At 35.9% G+C, this 18,599-nt stretch overlaps 1 protein-coding gene across 12 annotated transcripts in view; it reads right to left on the bottom strand.

Annotated features, from left to right (window-relative positions):
- The window catches only part of LOC117034109 (suppression of tumorigenicity 18 protein), a 152,328-nt gene that overhangs the window by 29,377 nt on the left and 104,352 nt on the right, over positions 1 to 18,599 (bottom strand). For all 12 annotated transcript variants that reach the window (XM_033126809.1, XM_033126808.1, XM_033126816.1 and 9 more), the window contains 2 exons: positions 17,431 to 17,676; positions 1,043 to 1,158 (listed from right to left, as the gene is read on the bottom strand). In XM_033126809.1, the coding sequence (XP_032982700.1) occupies positions 1,043 to 1,158; positions 17,431 to 17,676 (362 nt within the window). The remainder of the gene's footprint in view (positions 1 to 1,042; positions 1,159 to 17,430; positions 17,677 to 18,599) is intronic.

Genomic DNA, 18,599 nt, shown 5'->3' with positions numbered 1-18,599 from the left:
GAACGTCTGGAGGCATCTGATACCATCAAAGGCTCAGTTTTGGGATTTTCTCAGGTTTTAGCTCCCATCACAATCTTTTCCTTAGTTTTCTTCCTCCAGGTGGCCTCATTTCTGTATTCTTTGCGTCATCTTCTTTTAGGTACCAGACGAATGTGTGTCCTCCAATTCTTTGTTGACCACTCTGTTCTTTTCTTGTTGTACTTCCTTTCTCTACATATCATTTGAATCTCTATATCAACATTTGAGATGGATTTTCCTGACTCCAGACAGCCTCAGTATAATTCTTCACACTGCTCCTCCTAAAATGCTACATAATTAGTTTACTTTTCTGCTCAAACACTCTGGAGCTTGTTTATGCAAAACCTGCCACCAGGACACTCTTCTCAGGGCCCTCATCCGTCCTACTGGATTCTGTGCCTGAACTCTCTCTCTCAAGTCTGTCTGATCCTCAGAGCTCAGTACTTCATGTTATACCTCAGGATTTTCTGCTCCAAGAAGCCTGGTCCCTGCTCTGCGTGTCCTGACCTCCCATTTCAAAACTTGGATATAGTTTTAACTAGTGTTTATTGCTTTTGGGTGTCCTGGTCTTTAATCTCTTTTGAGTCACAGAACCCTTTGAGAATGTGATGAAAACCATGACCTCTCTTATCCAAATAACAATGTGCATTAAGTTTGAAAAGGTTCATAGACGCCCCAGAACCCTGACTTGGATAATCTGGCTTCAGTGGAGGTCAGATTAAGAACTTCTGATCAAAACATAAACATTTCTAATTGTTTTATATTGTTTTGTTTTGTAATCAATTAGACTTTTAATTCTCTTAGCATGAGATCATGTCATATATACATTTCCCCTTCCCCATAATCCTTATACTTCTGAGCATAGGATTAGGTACATATAGAATATTTAACTACTGACTGGTTCAAATGGCCCTAAAACATTCCTAAAGTTACCCATATAAGTCAAGATATTATTACTTAAAATTATGAATTTGAGTTTCTTATTTGCAGAATCTCACAGAGTATACCATTATGGATCACTTACGTGATTAGTTCCTTTTTGAGATCTCTTACATGGAGCTTGGATTTGGGGCTTGGTATGGAGACCTCTCCAGGAAACTTTTTTTCCTCTAAATTTTCTAGAGAGCTCACTGGGTCTTTCTGGAAAAAAAAAAAAGCAAAAACCAGAAGCACAAAAACCATTAGGGAACAATGGAAAGACATCTGCATTTGAAGTAATCAGGGTCAAATTTGAGTTTTGGCTTAAATATTTGGCTGAAATTCCTTGTTACAGACATCCTCAGGAAAGAATGAGAAATTATAATTCATGAGGAAAACTTTAAAATTTCACATTTTGGTAAATATAACTACGGGGCATTTCTTGAGCTACAGAAGTTAATATTTTAATATAGTTTAGGTTTATTGTATAATAAATGTTTTCAAATGAAATGAAAATACATCCTACCAAAATTTTTGGGATGCAGCGAAAGCAGTTTTATGAGGGAAATTTATATCGTTACAGGCCTACCTGAAGAAACAAGAAAAATCTCAAATAAATAACTTTATGTTATACCTTAAAGAACTAGAAAAAGAAGAACAAATGAAACTCAAGGTCAGAAGAAGAAAGGAAATAATAAAAATCAGAGCAGAAGTAAATGAAATAGAGAACAAAAAGACAATAGAAAAAATTAACGTGACAAAGAGCTAGTTCTTTGAAAAGATTAACAAAATTGACAAACCCTTGGCTAGACTCACTAAGATAAAAAGAGAGAAGACACTAATTAACAAAATCAGAAATGAAAAAGGGGAAGTTATCACGGATGCCACAGAAATACAAAGGATCATCCAAGAATACTATGAAGGACTATATCCCACTAAATTCAATAATCTAGAAGAAATGGACAAGTTCTTAGAAACATATAGCCTTCCTAGGCTGAACCATGAGAATTGGAAAATCTAAACAGACCAATCACCAGTAACAAAATTGAATCAGTCATCCAAAAGCTTCCCAAAAGCAAAGGTCCGGGACCAGATGGTTTCCTTAGTGAATTCTACCAACCTTCAAAGAGGATCTAATACCAATCCTACTCAAACTCCCCCAAAAACTGAAGAAGAGACAGTACTCCCCAAATCATTTTATGAAGCCAACATTACCTTGATACCAAAACCTGTTAATGATAACACAAAAAAAGAAAACTACAGACCAATAAGCAAATCGAATGCAACAATGCATTAAAAAGATTATTCATCACGACCAAGTGGGGTTCATCCTTGGGGCACAAGGATGGTTCAACATACAGAAATCCATCAATGTGCTACATCACATAAACAAAATAAAGGACAAAAAACATATGATTATATCAATTGATGCAGAAATAGCATTTGACAAGATACAACATCCATTTATGATTAAAACACTTAATAAAATAGGTATAGAAGGAAAATACCTTAACATAATAAAGGCCATATATGACAAACCCTCAGCTAATCTCATAATTAATGGTGAAAAACTGAAGCCCTTTGCTCTATGTTCTACTTTTCAACATAGTGTTGCAAGTCCTTGCCAGAGCAATCAGGCAAGAGAAAGAAATAAAAGTTATCCAAATTGGGAATGAAGAAGCTAAATTGTCATTCTTTGCAGATGACATGATGCTATGTATAAAAAACCCTAAAGACTCCACCAGAAAGCTATTAGAAACAATCAACGAATACATTCAAGTTGCCGGCAACAAAATCAATGTACAAAAGTCCATTGCATTCCTATATACTAACAATGAAATCTCAGAAAAAGAAATAAAAAAAAAATCCTTTTGCAATTGCAGCAAAAAGAATAAAATACTAGGAATAAACTTAACCAAGGATGTGAAGGGCCTATATGCTGAAAACTATAAGACATTTTTGAAAGAAATTGAAGAAGACACAAAGAAATGGAAAGACATTCCGTGCTCATGGATTGGAAGAATCAACATAGTTAAAATGGCATATTACCCAACGCAATATACAGATTTAATGGAATCCCCATCAAAATCCAAATGACATCTTTTAAAGAAATAGAACAAAAAATCATCAGATTTGTTTGGAACCACAAAAAAACCCCTGAATAGCCAAAGCAATCTTAAGAAAAAGAACAATGCTGGAGGTATCACACTGCCTGAGTTTAGCTTGTACTACAGGGCTACAATATTCAAAACAGCATGGTATTGGCAGAAAAACAGACACATAGACCAATGGAATAGAATTGAGAACTCAGAAATAAAACCACATAAATATGGACACATAATTTTTGACAAAGAAGCAAAAATCATACAATGGAGAAAAGACAGCCTCTTCCATAAATGGTGCTAGCAGAATTGGAAAGCCACGTGCAAAAGAATGAAACTGGACTGCTATCTGTCACCATGTACCAAAATTAATTCAAAATGGATCAAAGACTTAAGCATAAGATCTGAAACAATAAACTGCATAGAAGAAAACATAGGTACTAAACTTATGGACCTTGGGTTCAAAGAACATTTCATGAATTTGACTTTAAAGGCAAGGGAAGTAAAAGCTAAAATAAATGAATGGGACTATATGAAAGTTAAAAGCTTCTGCACAGAAAAAGAAACCATCGACAAAATGAAGAGGCAACCAACTGAATGGGAGAAGATTTTTGCAAATAGTGCCTCCGATAAGGGGCTAATATCCAAAATATACAAGGAACTCATACAACTTAATAACAAAAAAACAAACAACCCAGTTGAAAAATGGTCTGAGGACCTGAAGAGACATTTCTCCAAAGAGGACATACAAATGGCAAATAGACATATGAAAAAATGCTCAGCATCGCTAATCATCAGAAAATGCAAACAAAAACCACAATGAGATATCACCTCACCCCAGTCAGAATGGCTATCATCAACAAAACATATAGTAACAAGTGTTGGAGAGGCTGTGGGGAAAAAGGAACCCTCATACACTGTTGGTGGGAATGCAGATTGGTGTAGCTGCTGTGGAAGGCAGTGTCGTGGCTCCTCAAAAAATTATAAATAGAATTACCATATGACCCAGCAATCCCTCTCCTGGGTATCTACCCAAAAAATCTGAAAACATTTATCCATAAAGACAGGTGTGCTCCAATGTTCATTGCAACTTTGTTTACAATGGCCAAGACATGGAAACAACCAAAATGTCCTTTTATAGATGAATGGATAAAGATGTGGGTATATATACACAATGGAATACTATTAGGTGGTAAGAAAAGATGATATAGGAACATTTGTGACAACATGGATGGATTTTGAGATTATAATGCTAAGCGAAATAAGTCAGACAGAAAAAGCAGAGAACCATATGATTTTACTGATATGTGGTATATAAACCAAAAATAACAAAAGAACAAGACAAACAAATGAGAAACAAAAACTCATAGACACAGACAATAGTTTAGTGGTTATCAGAGGGTAAGGGGTTAGAGTGGTGGTAAATTAGTGTAAAGGGGATCAAATATATGGTGATGGAAGGAGAACTGACTCTGGGTGGTGAACACACAATGTGATTTATAGATAATATAATTCAGAATTTTACACCTGAAATCTATGTAATTTTACTAACAATTGTCACCCCAATAAACTTTATTTTAAAAAGTGTGTTCTAGAGAATATAGGACTAGTTCTTTATGTACACATTGGCAAAACTAAAGAAATATTGCAAAAATAAATAAATCACACAAATTTTTTAAACAGAAAAGGAAGAAGTACATTTACATTGAGTGTCCTTTCTAATATACAAATAATTAAGATTTAAATTTTTGTTTAAGTATTTAATAACTGAGTCCACAGTATTTAGACATTTAGTTTGATTTTTTTTCTGGATAATTGTTTTTATTTTTATATCACTTACTGCTTTTCTTAAGTTACCTCTTTTACTAAATCGGTATCTTGTAAAGCTTTTATTTATTGGATGGAATTTCATATTGGATCATCACTAATTTCTGTGGTCTTGTTTTAGGACTAATAGTGATCTTGATTTCATAAGGAAGACACATTAATCCTTTCAAATCATTTGTCTTACAGAAAACTAATGATGGTTGTCCTAATCACATAATTAATTTACTTTATCATTAACTTTATACCTGGTAAATATAATAGTCTTTGGATTTAATATTAAAATAAGATTAACCAGTATGGAAAACTGTATTCTAATTCTCAAAAGTACTAATATATTTAAGGTGATAAAAGTATTTTGAACTTCTCAAGGTAAATCTTATTTAAATCAAATAAATATAAAAATGGGAAAAAATGCAATGGCAAACATACTGATAATAATCCCAAGACTACATTCAAAAACAATAGAAAAACAAAATCCCTAAATTTTCCCAACTGAAGAAAAATTCTAAACCATGATTTCAGTCATAAAGGCAAATGCAATTTCTTTCATTAATTACTTAGATAACAATTCCATCAATTATTTTACATAAGACCATACAGTGGTAAATACATTGGTAAATTATCTCAAGTAACATTATCTTTAGATCAAATGAATACATCCGGTTTTGCAAAATTTCTTTCTTCATATAATTTATAGCGTTCAGTATTCCATTTTATTTTATTGATAAATGTTTGAAAATAGTAGCAGATAATAATATACCATTTAACAATAAAGAGAAATGGGTGCTTGGTAATAGTTGCCTACTAAGATATAAAGAGAAGTGGTGTTTTAGTAGCTGCTTCCATGGCATCTGTAGCAAAACAGATGAATGATACTTTGCAACTTTCACAGCGTACATGCCTAAAGTGCAGCAATTCCTAATTATAAGACTTTAAACCTAATGATACCACCATCCATCTTATTTGGTGTTATATGGATTCAGCCTAGGTACTATTTTTCCATTATAATTTATAAAAGTCTTGGCTAAATCCAATATTAAGTCTCAGTGTGGAACAGCCTTTGTTTTTGTGTTTAGATGCTGAATTTTTCACAAAAATGGCACAAAGAGCCATTTTACTATTTTGTTTATTATAAAGTTAAGAACAAAGTATCTCTAAGGAGTCATGATTTACAGATGAACATATAAAGGTTATCAGCTACTATCTGACTGCTGAATTTATACATTATGGAAAGCAAGGAGATAGGAGATTTTCAAAGAAAGAATTATGAAAGTTTAAGTTATTATTTCACTAGAGTGCATATAAATATAATGCTTTCAGAACATATGGCATTTAATTTGGTATAGTAATATGTGGTAATGTTTTAATAAGATAATTATATTAGTTTTGACCTTTTAAGTATTTTGTAACTTCTTTTAAAAACTATGGACTCATATATGCAATTGCATTATAAAATAATTGTCTTTTCCCTTTTTATTTGATCAGCATACTACCCCTAAAAAAACCTATGCAAAGAGCATAGGTAGTCTTATACAGGTGACCATGACTAAGAGAATTCTTCATTCTGTAATGGATGCATTTTATAATGGATAAATTCCTAAATAGCACCTAGTAAAAAAATAAGCCAATATCATTTATAAAATTTTCTTCAAAATTTGAAGTATTATTTTGAAACTAATGATTTTATCCTATGGATATGTAAAAGAGAATGTGGTATATATGTGTGTGTTTCGAGAGTATATGGGTACAATGAAATTCCTTTAATGTACAGATGGAAGTTTATGTTGGTTTCAGTAAAGACCAGAACATAATGGTAACATGAATAACAAATAATAGCATCTGGCACTTTTAACATTTTAAGCCCTGAAATCTTTGGAGAACTGACAGTTGAATGAAACTGACAGCCCTATTTTTCAGTACTTTCCTTTCGAGATATTTTGAGTTTTTTCCAGATTCAGGATTTTTTTTTTTTTTAAGGGGGCATCTGGACAGGCTATTTCACTGAGAGAGACAGACAATATTTTCTGAAAATTACCACCAAAATTAAGCAACTGTTGTGCATATGAGCTAGATAACAACGAATTAGAAATAATCGCTCAATTTCTGGTTGTGTGTGTATATGTGTGTGTGAGTGTCATGTGGAGTGGGATGTGATGAGGTAGTAGAGGAGGCAATAGAAGGATGAGGATGTGGGAGCAGGAACAGACCACAAGCCAGTGTTCAATATATCATCTGGGCCACGTGCAGCCATCCAGTAAATCTCATTGGAAATGACAAGCATGGACAAGTCCCTGTAACTGGTTGTGTGGTCACATCCTGTGGATCTATGTCAAGCTGTCCTCGTAAGCATCGTAGACCACTTCTGCCTCCACCACACCCTGCCATATACTATGTCTTCATTATTCTCTTTATTTATTTCCTTTCTAACATGTCTCAATATTCCCTAGTCGTTTCCATTTTCTGGTGTTTTTCTTTTGTTTTGTTTTGTTTTTTGTTTTGCTTTGTTTTTCTACTTTTTTTCTCTCTTTTTTCTCCCTTTTCCCTTTTTCTTGCTTTAGGGAAGCCCAGGCTCATTATTTTAATTACCACATAACCAAGGACCAACAATTTTATTTCCTTGAGCCTCAATTTTCTCCTCTAAGAACTTTGATAATAATCCTGCTTCTCAGTATTGTTAAAATAATGAGACACTGAATATAAAAATCCTTTATCTTTTTCTTCCTGAATGTGGTATCCTTCTGCTACCTTTGCAACAAGGACATTGAATACAATCTACTTTTTCAAAATAATTCCTGTCAAGTACCACATTTTTAATTTTTAAGATACAGAACAGGATGTGAAAAATATTCTCTATTAACAGATTACCTTGGCACAGAACAAGAAACAAAGAACAAAAGGTGAGAAACTGCACTTAGGAGTTACAGTGATCCAGAAGCACTCTAGTGTGTACCCCCATTGGCTATAGCTTTCCCAAGCAATGAGTCACCCATGTTCAGGTAACTGTGACAACAAGCATTAAGCTTAAAAAATATTTTGTCAACTGAAACCTAGGGCAAGCACTTTGACTCCAAGAACTCACTAAGCATCTCCAAATTCCTCTTTATTATTTTCTTTTCTTATTTTATTTTTTTTAATTTATTGGGGTGACAATTGTTAGTAAAATTACATAGATTTCAGGTATACAATTCTGTATTACATCACCTATAAATCCTATTGTGTGTTCACCACCCAGAGTCCGTTCTCATTCCATCACCATATATTTGATCCCCCTTACCTTCATCTCCCCCCCAACCCCCCTTACCCTCTGGTAACCACTAAACTATTGTCTGTGTCTATGAGTTTTTGTTTCTCATTTGTTTGTCTTGTTCTTTTGTTGTTTTTGGTTTATATACCACATATCAGTGAAATCATATGGTTCTCTGCTTTTTCTGTCTGACTTATTTCTCTTAGCATTATACTCTCAAGAGCCATCCATGTTGTCACAAATGTTCCTATATCATCTTTTCTTACTCCCGAATAGTATTCCATTGTGTATATATACTACAACTTCTTTATCCATTCATCTATCAAAGGACATTTTGGTTTTTTCCATGTCTTGACACCATAAACAAAACTGCAATGAACATTGGAGCACACGTGTCTTTATGTGTAGATGTTTTCAGATTTTTCGGGTAGATATCCAGGAGAGGGATTGCTGGGTCATATGGTAATTCTATTCGTAATTTTTTGAGGAACCTCCACACTGACTTCCATAACGGCTGCACCAGTCTGCATTCTCACCAACAGTGTACGAGGGTTCCTTTTTCGCCACAGCCTCTCCAACACTTCTTACTATTTGTCTTGTTGATGATAGCCATTCTGACTGGGGTGAGGTGGTGTCTCATTGTGGTTTTTATTTGCATTTCTCTGATGATTAGTGATGTTGAGCATTTTTTCATATGTCTATTTGCCATTTGTATGTCCTCTTTGGAGAAATGTCTCTTCAGGACCTCTGCCCATTTTTCAATTGGGTTGCTTGTTTTTTTGTTGTTGAGTTTCATGAGTTCCTTGTATATTTTAGATATTAGCCCCTTATCGGAGGCACTGTTTGCAAAAATCTCCCATTCAGTTGGTTGCCTCTTTATTTTGTCGATGGTTTCTGTTGCTGTGCAGAAGCTTTTAACTTTCACATAGTCCCATTCGTTTATTTTAACTTTTACTTCCATTGGCTTTGGAGTCAAATTCATAAAATGCTCTTTGCACCCAAGGTCCATAAGTTCAGTACCTATGTTTTCTTCCATGCAGTTTATTGTGTCAGGTCTTATGCTGAAGTCTTTGATCCATTTTGAATTAATTTTGGTACATGGTGACAGATAGCAGTCCAGTTTCATTCTTTTACACGTGGCTTCCCAATTCTACCAGCACCATTTATTGAAGAGGCTGTCTTCCTTCCATTGTATGTTTTTAGCTACTTTGTCAAAAATTATGTGTCCATATTTATGTGGTTTTATTTCTGGGTTCTCAATTCTATTCCATTGGTCTATGTGTCTGTTTTTCTGCCAATACCATGCTGTTTTGATTATTGTAGCCATGTAGTACAAGCTAAAGTCAGGGAGTGTGATACCTCCAGTATTGTTCTTTTTTCTTAAAATTGCTTTTGCTATCCGGGGTCTTTTGTGGTTCCAAACAAATCTGATGATTTTTTGTTCTATTTCTTTAAAAAAATGCCATTGGAATTTTGATGGGGATTGCATTAAATCTGTATATTGCTTTGGGTAATATGGCTATTTTAACTATGTTGATTCTTCCAATCCATGAGCACGGAATGTCTTTCCATTTCTTTGTGTCTTCTTCAATTTCTTTCAAAAATGTCTTATAGTTTTCAGCATAAAGGTCCTTCACATCCTTGGTTAAGTTTATTCCTAAGTATTTTATTCTTTTTTTCTGCAATTGCAAAAGGAATTGTTTTTTGTATTTCTTTTTCTGAGATTTCATTGTTAGTATATAGGAATGCAATGGACTTTTGTTGTTGATTTTGTAGCCAGCAACTTTACTGTATTCGTTGATTGTTTCTAATAGCTTTTTGGTGGAGTCTTTAGGGTTTTCTGTATATAGCATCATGTCATCTGTAAAGAGTGACAATTTAACTTCTTCATTCCCAATGTGGATGCCTTTTATTTTTTTCTCTTGCCTGATTGCTCTGGCAAGGACTTCCAACACTATGTTGAAAACCAGAGGTGATAAGGGGACAGCCCTGTCGTGTTCCTGAACACAGAGCAAAGGGCTTCAGTTTTTCACCATTAATTATGAGATTAGCTTAGGGCTTGTCATATATGGCCTTTATTATGTTAAGGTATTTTCCTTCTATACCTATTTTATTAAGTGTTTTAATCATAAATGGATGTTGTATCTTGTCAAATGTTTTTTTCTGCATCACTTGATATAATCATAAAATTTTTGCCCCTTATTTCGTTTATGTGATGTATTACCCTGATAGATTCGTGGATGTTCAACCAACCTTGTGCCCCGGGGATGAACTCCACTTGGTCGTGATGAAAGATCTTTTTAATGCATTGTTGTATTCGATTTGCTAGAATTTTGTTTAGGATTTTTGCATCTGTATTCATCAGAGATATTGGTCTGTAGTTTTCTTTTTTTGTGTTGTCCTTACCAGGTTTTGGTATCAGGGTAATGTTGTCCTCATAAAATGAGTTAGGGAGTACTGTCTCTTCTTCAATTTTTTGAGAGAGTTTGAGCAGGATTGGTATTAGATCCTCTTTGAAGGTTTGGTACAATTCACTAGTGAAGCCATCTGGTCCCGGACTTTTGCTTTTGGGAAGGTTTTGGATGACTGATTCAATTTCATTACTGGTGATCGGTCTGTTTAGATTTTCCAGTTCTTCATGGTTCAGCCTTGGAAGGCTATATGTTTCTAAGAATTTCTCCATTTCTTCTAGGTTATTGAATTTGGTGGCATATAGTCCTTCATAGTAGTCTTGGATGATCCTTTGTATTTCTGTGGTGTCCGTGATAACTTCCCCTTTTTCATTTCTGATTTTGTTAATTAGTGTCTTCTCTCTTTTTATCTTAGTGAGTCTAGCCAAGGGTTTGTCAATTTTGTTAATCTTTTCAAAGAACCAGCTGTTTGTCACATTAATTTTTTCTATTGTCTTTTTGTTCTCTATTTCATTTAGTTCTGCTCTGATTTTTGTTATTTCCTTCCTTCTGCTGACCTTGGGTTTCACTTGTTCTTTTCCTAGTTTTTTAAGGTGTAACATGAGGTTATTTATTTGGGATTTTTCTTACGTCTTGAGATAGGCATGTAATGATATAAATTTCCCTCATAAAACTGCTTTCGCTGCATCCAAAAATTTTTGGTAGGATGTATTTTCATTGTCATGTGTTTCTATGTATCTTTTGATCTCTCCTCTAATTTCTTCTTTGACCCAGTCATTCTTTACAAGTATGTTGTTTAATCTCCACATATTTGTGTTTTTTCCTGCTTTCTTTTTGCAGTTGATATCCAATTTCAAAGCCTTGTGATCAGAGAATATGCTTGGTATGATTTCAATCTTCTTAAATTTGCTGAGGCTGATTTTATGTCCCGATATATGGTCTATCCTTGAGAATGTTCCATGTACACTAGAAAAGAATGTATAATCTGATGTTTTTGGATGAAGTGCTCTATGTATGTCAATTATGTCCATTTAATCTAATGTGTCATTTAGGGCTGCTATTTCGTTATTTATTTTCTGTTTGGATGACCTATCCATAGCTGTCAGTGATGTATTTAGGTCCCCTAGTATAATTGTGTTTTGGTCAATTTCTCCCTTTAGTTCTGTTAGTAGTTGCTTGGTATATTTCGGTGCTCCCTGATTGGGGACATAAATATTGATGACTGTTATGTCTTCTCGTTGCATAGTTCCCTTTATCATTATGAAATGTCCATCTTTGTCTCTTGTTATCTTTTTCACCCTGAAGTCTGTTTCATCTGATATCATTATGGCTACACCTGATTTTCTCTGGGTACCATTTGCTTGGAGTTTCAATTTCCACCCTTTCACTTTGAGTCTATGCTTGTCCTTGTAGCTGAGATGTGTCTCTTGGAGACAGCATGTGGTTGGGTTTAGTTTTTTGATCCAATCTGCTACTCTGTGCCTTTTTATTGGTGAGTTCAGTCCATTTACATTTAAGGTGATTATTGATATGTGAGGATTTCCTGTCATTCTATCTTTAGTTTTCTGGTAAGGCTGTGTCTCCATTGTTTCTTTGCCTTTTTGTTGTTGTCTATTATTTCTGTATTGTGGTATTCTATGATGTTTCCCTCTGTTTCTTCTTTTATTACAGTATATATTTCAGTTCTGGATTTTTCTTGAGTGGTTACCCTTAAGTTTAAGTAAAAGAAAGTTTGATATTTAGAGTATTCCATTTTCTTTAGCACGCTTACTTTCTCCATTCCCATATTCCGGTTCAGGCCTTTACTCTCTCCCTTTTTATGTTTTGGTTGCCACAAATTGTCCCTGTTGATGATGGTCGAATAGCCTCCTTTAGTATTTCTTGTAGTGCAGGTTATGTATTAGAAAATTCCCTCAGCTTCTGTATGTCTGGAAATGTCTTCATTCCTCCTTTATATCTAAAGGATATCTTTGCTGGATACATTATTCTTGGCTCAATATTTCTCCCTTTCAATAGTTTGAATATTTGGCTCCACTCCCTCCTGGCTTGTAGAGTTTCTGCTGAAAAATCTGATGATAATCTTATGGGCTTTCCTTTGTAGGTTACCGTCTTCTTTTCCCTGGCTGCCTTGAGGATTCTTTCTTTGTCATTGATTTTAGACAGCTTCAATACAATGTGCCTTGGAGAAGGCCTGTTGGGATTGAGGTAGTTAGGTGTTCTATTTGCTTCTTGCATTCAAGGATCCAGTTCTGTCCACAAGTTTGGGAAGTTCTCATCAACAATTTGTTTGAATATATTCTCTGTTCCCTTCTCTCTTTCTTCTCCTTCTGGTATGCCCATTATTCTTATATTACTCTTTCTGATGGAGTCAGACAGTTCTTGTAGAGTTCTTTCATTTCTTTTAAGTCTCAAGTCTCTTTCTTCTTCCATCTGTGTAATTTCCAGGTTTTTATCTTCAATGTCACTGATTCTTTTCTCCATCTGGTCAACTCTACTACCTACGCTAGTTATTTCATTCTTAATTTCTTCTATTGAGTTCTTAATCTCCAGAAATTCTATTTGGTTCTTTTTTAAAATTTCAATGTATTTCGTAAAATGCTCACGTTGTTCTTTGATTGTGTTTCTGAATTCATTAAACTGCCTTTCTGTGTTTTCTTGCATCTCATTGAGTTTTTTCAGCACTGCAATCTTGGATTCTCTGTCATTTAAGTCACATATTTCCATATTTTTAAGTTCTTTTTCTGGAGACTTTTCACTTTCTTTCTGAGCTGTCTTGTTGCCTTGGTTAGTCATGGCAATTACTGATTTATTATTTCTCTTCCTAGACATGTACAGGAGTGGCTTCTGCAACAGGTTCATAGGAAGAGGTCTTTCTTTTGTTTTCTAGTACTTGTTGGTAGAATGTTTTATTTTCTCTCTGACTGCAGTCTTTTTTTTCTCTCACACAGTAGTGCTATGTTTTCTCTTCACTATTCCAGCTTCTCAAACAATGGGGGCATCACTGGGAGACGGGCTTCTCCTCTGTTAATAGTTCACTTGGGTTACAGGGAGCAGTGTCCGTGTGGGTATGTGGAGAACTTTTGAAGTTCCAAAGCTCTTCCTGTATCAGATTCAGAGCCCATGTGTTTCAACAGTTCTGTTTACTCCTGCAGGAATCTGCCCAGATATGTGGGGCCAGGGGTGGGGTGAGTTGTGAGAGGTGGCCCAGAGCAATGGCGGTGACCACCACCACAGCCTGTCCTCCTTCCACAGCTCCCTCGGCTCTGCCAGAACTAGTTAGGCTGTGAATCTGTGTCTGCGGCCCACAGTTCTCAGAACAGCAAATATTGTGTTCTTTTGATCTGACACTGCTACTGTTCCGCTTCTAGCACCGGGCAGGTGGGGGCAGGGTGAGCTCTGGGAGGGTGGGGAGGGAGCGGCTAGTCTCAGTGCCTAAGGCTTCCGTTCTCTGCTTGGCAGTGAGGGCTTAAACCACCATTTTCAGCCTTCTTCCCTCAGTCTTTTCTCTGAGGTCTCTGCCGTGAGCGTTGGGTTCAGCAGTGTTATATGCTGCCCCCTCAGCCCTGTGGGCCATAAGCCCTAGCAGTCTGAATTCTTCCCTCTCCCGCAGCTGCGGTAGTTCCAGGATGCAGGGAGATTGGAGCACAAAGCTAGGTCTGAGTCCTGCGCCCGCCTGCGCAGCTCCGTCTCTGCACTTCTCCCTTCCCTCCTCCCTGGCTCGCGCGATTCGCCCACCTTTCGGTGAATTCAGTAGTGGGCCTCTTCGTCTTGCCTGTCTTCTGGGCAGGGAGTCCAATGTGGAGTTATTGTTGTTCGATTAGTTGTAAATTCCAGGGGAGCCTTTACAGAGTCTCAGCTCACGCCGCCATTTTGATGACGTGGCTTCTCTTTTTTATTTTTAATGACATTGTATTTCCAGTTTCTAAATTCCAGATTTCAGAATACTGAGGTTTTAAATTGGAGCAGTAAAAGTCTGTACTATCAGACCTGAGGTAAGTGAGCCATTCTGAAAAGAGCGAAATCTAATCTAAACAAATCCATTCCCCCGCCCCCCATGATTTGCTTGGAAATAAAACACAATCACAGATATATAAGCATTCAATAAAAACAGACTCCAGTTGAATCCATAATGCTGCCAAGGTGAATCCAGATGATTTTTTGGAATTATGCAAAAAATTGAGATTGGAAGTAAAGATAAAAGTTTGTTATGAGATCTTATTTTCTGGTTGAGTGATAAAAAGTGTAGCCAAGGAGGTTTGTGAGGTACTAACTAGACCCCCAAATGGGAGAAGTCTCTCAGAATATACAAGGTACAATATTGACATTGCTGCTGAGGGCACAAAATTATAACCAATGTCAATAACACAAGATCCTAAATGGAAATGAGAGCTCACTTGTTGCAAATTTGCTTCATTATGAAATTTGCTTCATAATGTCAGAACTGGATCCGTATGTCTGACAGTGTATGAATAGAAAGGAGATTTCTGATGAACACTAAAGCATGGTCCATTTATAGCAGTTAAAAGGATGAGGACAGAAAATCTGAGTTCCACCCTGCACATGACCTTGAGATACTCTCAATCATGGTGGGTTTTATTCTAGTAGGATACATCCAAGAATAAGGATGCAGTGTGCTTACCTTGTAAAGCACTGTCCTTCATATGACATATGACTTTTTACAAAACCTCATCAACAGATCCTGTAACTAGGATTAGATTCCCTGTTAGTGGTGTAGGGTGGGATATGCCACAAGTCTATTGGCAATCAACTGGCTAAAGACTAAGCAGTCTTGTGAATTGGAGGTTAGAACCTCACCTTTTCTAAAGCTGACTTGTATGGAATAGGATTGAATCAACAATTTTGATCTCATCATGATTGTGCTTAATCAGTTAATGTGAATATCAACAGATTTCTAAATTATAAATATAGATGGAAGCTAGGTGTAACTTCTATTCTTTTGCACAAGTCTGAAATGGTGGAGGGGTGGAGTGGAGGAAAAGAATATATATTTGTCATTATGTGGTTATCACTTATGTTAAACCAGCTTGTTATACTTTGCAAGTGTCAGTTTTCTATTTATTAAAGTCAAACATATTTTTAAAAACTGTTCTTCTAAAATAGTATTATGATAGATTAAGTAAGACCATCCCTCAATACTTTAGGTGAATTTTAAAAAGCCAAGCAGAATAAAATGCCTAAGGCCAGTATGACAGGATCTAATAAGAAGCTGCTGTTGTATAAATTTCCCTCTCTCTTTTCTGTGATGGTATGTGTGGTTATTACCCAGAGCCTGCCTTGAGTCCTGGGGCAAGGGTGCTTCTCCAGGAACCCGTCTCCAATAGTGCCACATTGAGTTGGCCATTCTTTCCTTGCTACATTCTGTGCCTGTTCTTGCTACTCCAGTTATCAGTGTATTTGGTTGTGCGTCAGTCCTCCTACCAGACTCTGAGCACACATGTTGTGGAAGCATGTCCTATTTGGTACTGCATCCTCAGGACCTGTTTTACTGCCAGTGAAAGTGTGCTCAGGGAAGGAAAGAAGGAAAGGAGGGAGGGAGGGAAAATTGGAAGCAACCCAATAGTGCAATCAATACTGGTTATGTCAACTTATGCTCTGAGATGTTAAAGCATATGCTAAAATCAAATTAGACTTCTCTCAAAAGTTTCTGAACTCATAAAGCTGAAAAAAGTGGTGCATACTTCCAAAGAGAATGGCTATTTCAGTTCTTTAAACATGTAAATTGGCAAGTATCAATAACCTGCCTAACAAATAGCAAAACAGAACCACTTACTATAATAATTAGGGTCATATTTGCAATGACATAGAGTCTAAACCACAGAGGGTTCTAGCCATGAATTCTTTTGAATGACACTAAGTCATGCTAATCAGGCCAAACCAGTTAGCTCAAACTTTGGAGATGAAGGCTACATCAATTTCTGCACAGTCACAACATCTGGCTTTCAGGGTGAAACCACCTCCAAGATAATCAAACTCACAAATGCATGTCCTTGACTATGGGATTGATATAACTCAGACATCCAAAATTCATGATCCAATATCTCAGATTATGATTCTATACAGTCGTCCCTCAGTATCTGCAGGGGATTGGTTCCAGAACCCTCCACAGATACCAAAATTCATGGATGCATAACTCCCTTATATAAAATGGCATAGTATTTGCACATAATCTACACACATCCTCCTGCATATTTTAAATCATCTCTAGATTACTTATAATACCTAATATAATATAAATAATATGTAGTTTTTTATACTGTATTGCTTAGAGAATAGTGACAAGAAAAAAAAAGTCTACATGTTCAATACAGACACAACTATTGTAAGTTTAACTACATAGCACACGTCAACAACAATATAAATTGTTTTCAGATTTTCTATCCCCAGGTGGTTGAATCTGCAGATGCGGAACTCGTGGATAAGGAAGGCCAACTGTACACAGTTATGCTAACACAGTGCCTTCACAAAACCAAGGAAATGAATTTGACATGATTCTTATTTGTCTCTGAATTGATTTCATTTTTCTATCTTCTAGTACAGAAAGAATTCGTAAGCTGGCATTTCAGTGTTGAGTGATACATTGCCCCTTACAGGCGACTGTATCCGGAAGGATATATAATATAATTTCTCGTGCAGTGCACACAACTGCAACCATAATGGGGATAAAATTCACTATAATAACATGTCAGTTTGGGCAAATGACAGGAAAAAGTTGGATTCATTCATAAATATCCTTCCGATATAGAAAATGATCACTTTACCAAAACCGAAAACAAGGTACAGAATGTTGTATAATCTAAACAGGAATGTGAAAAATAATTTAGGAGGAAAAAGCTAATAATACTCTCCAATCACGTTCTGTCTTAAACTTATTGACATATTGAAACAATACCTCTTTCTCCTCCTCTGTCTTCCCATGAGTTTTGCTATAGTTGATAGGAGTATCCCAGCCCTCTTGATCACAGAGAGCCTGATAGAATGCTGCATTGACCAAAATGCTGCTTGTTTTGAATGGGGAAGAGGAAGGAGTTGGAATAGAAGTGTTAGAGGAAGTTAGGGATGCAGCTTTGTCCAAGGTTCGATTTTTTTTCATGCTTAAGTCCAATGTGCCATTTTCATCCACTTCTATCTCGGCTCCCTGGTATACAATAGGAAACAGAAAAACATTTAAACAGTTTACAGTCATAGACTAGCCATGTGGGGCTTTTAAGGGATAATTTTAAATGCAAGCTTTTATGTAAGTATATCTGATTTTAAATATAGCTTTCTGATTTGCTGTGGCTAACATTCAATTCTTAGGCAGACTCTTAAGAGCAGCCCCATTAGTGAGCTTCGTGTTTCTAGGTTTAAACAAAGTAAGCCTAACATAAATAAGATGTTCCAAATACTAAATGTATTGGCTAAACCTATTATACATATTTTTAAGTTTAGCTTTAAATCTTCTTTGCTAGTTTGCAGGATTCATCATTTAAACCATTTAATGCTTGAGCTTATAAAAAGGCACAACACTACTTCCCCTTCCCCCTAATCACAATATTACTCTAACATGAGAAACATGCAAAAATAACTAGCTGGAAGAGAAATTTTATTGGAATATTAGATCAATATGATGGTAGCATTTTACTCTGGGTTATTTGAACCAGAAAACCTTTGTTGAATTTTGGGGGGCAGGTTGAGGGAGGCAGGCATGCAAACCATAATTCACTCTGGGGGCCTTTAGGTAATATCTGCCTGCATGACTGCTCAGAGTTCAAGTTTTACAGTGAAAACTTTAGAACAAAGGTGATTATTTTCTAGATACTTAGTATGAGACTTAAAACTAATTCTCCTCACATTTCTTTTTCGGATACTTTTGGCTAAACTTTTTGTTGTCGTTGTTTAAGTTTATGTCCCAACAAACTGCCCATGTGCTCTGGATATTTTGCAAGGTACATGCTATAGGATGGCTTCTATGGCATCATAGATTGTGAACATTGCCAGGCAACAATTCTTAGAATTTGGGAAGAACATGCTTGTCATTTTCCCAAGTGGGTCAAATGAATACCTTTCTGGCATTTTCAC

Source organism: Rhinolophus ferrumequinum, chromosome 14 (assembly GCF_004115265.2).
Source record: "Rhinolophus ferrumequinum isolate MPI-CBG mRhiFer1 chromosome 14, mRhiFer1_v1.p, whole genome shotgun sequence".
Taxonomy (NCBI): Eukaryota; Metazoa; Chordata; class Mammalia; order Chiroptera; family Rhinolophidae; genus Rhinolophus; species Rhinolophus ferrumequinum.
This window is presented reverse-complemented; position numbering and strand designations above follow the sequence as displayed.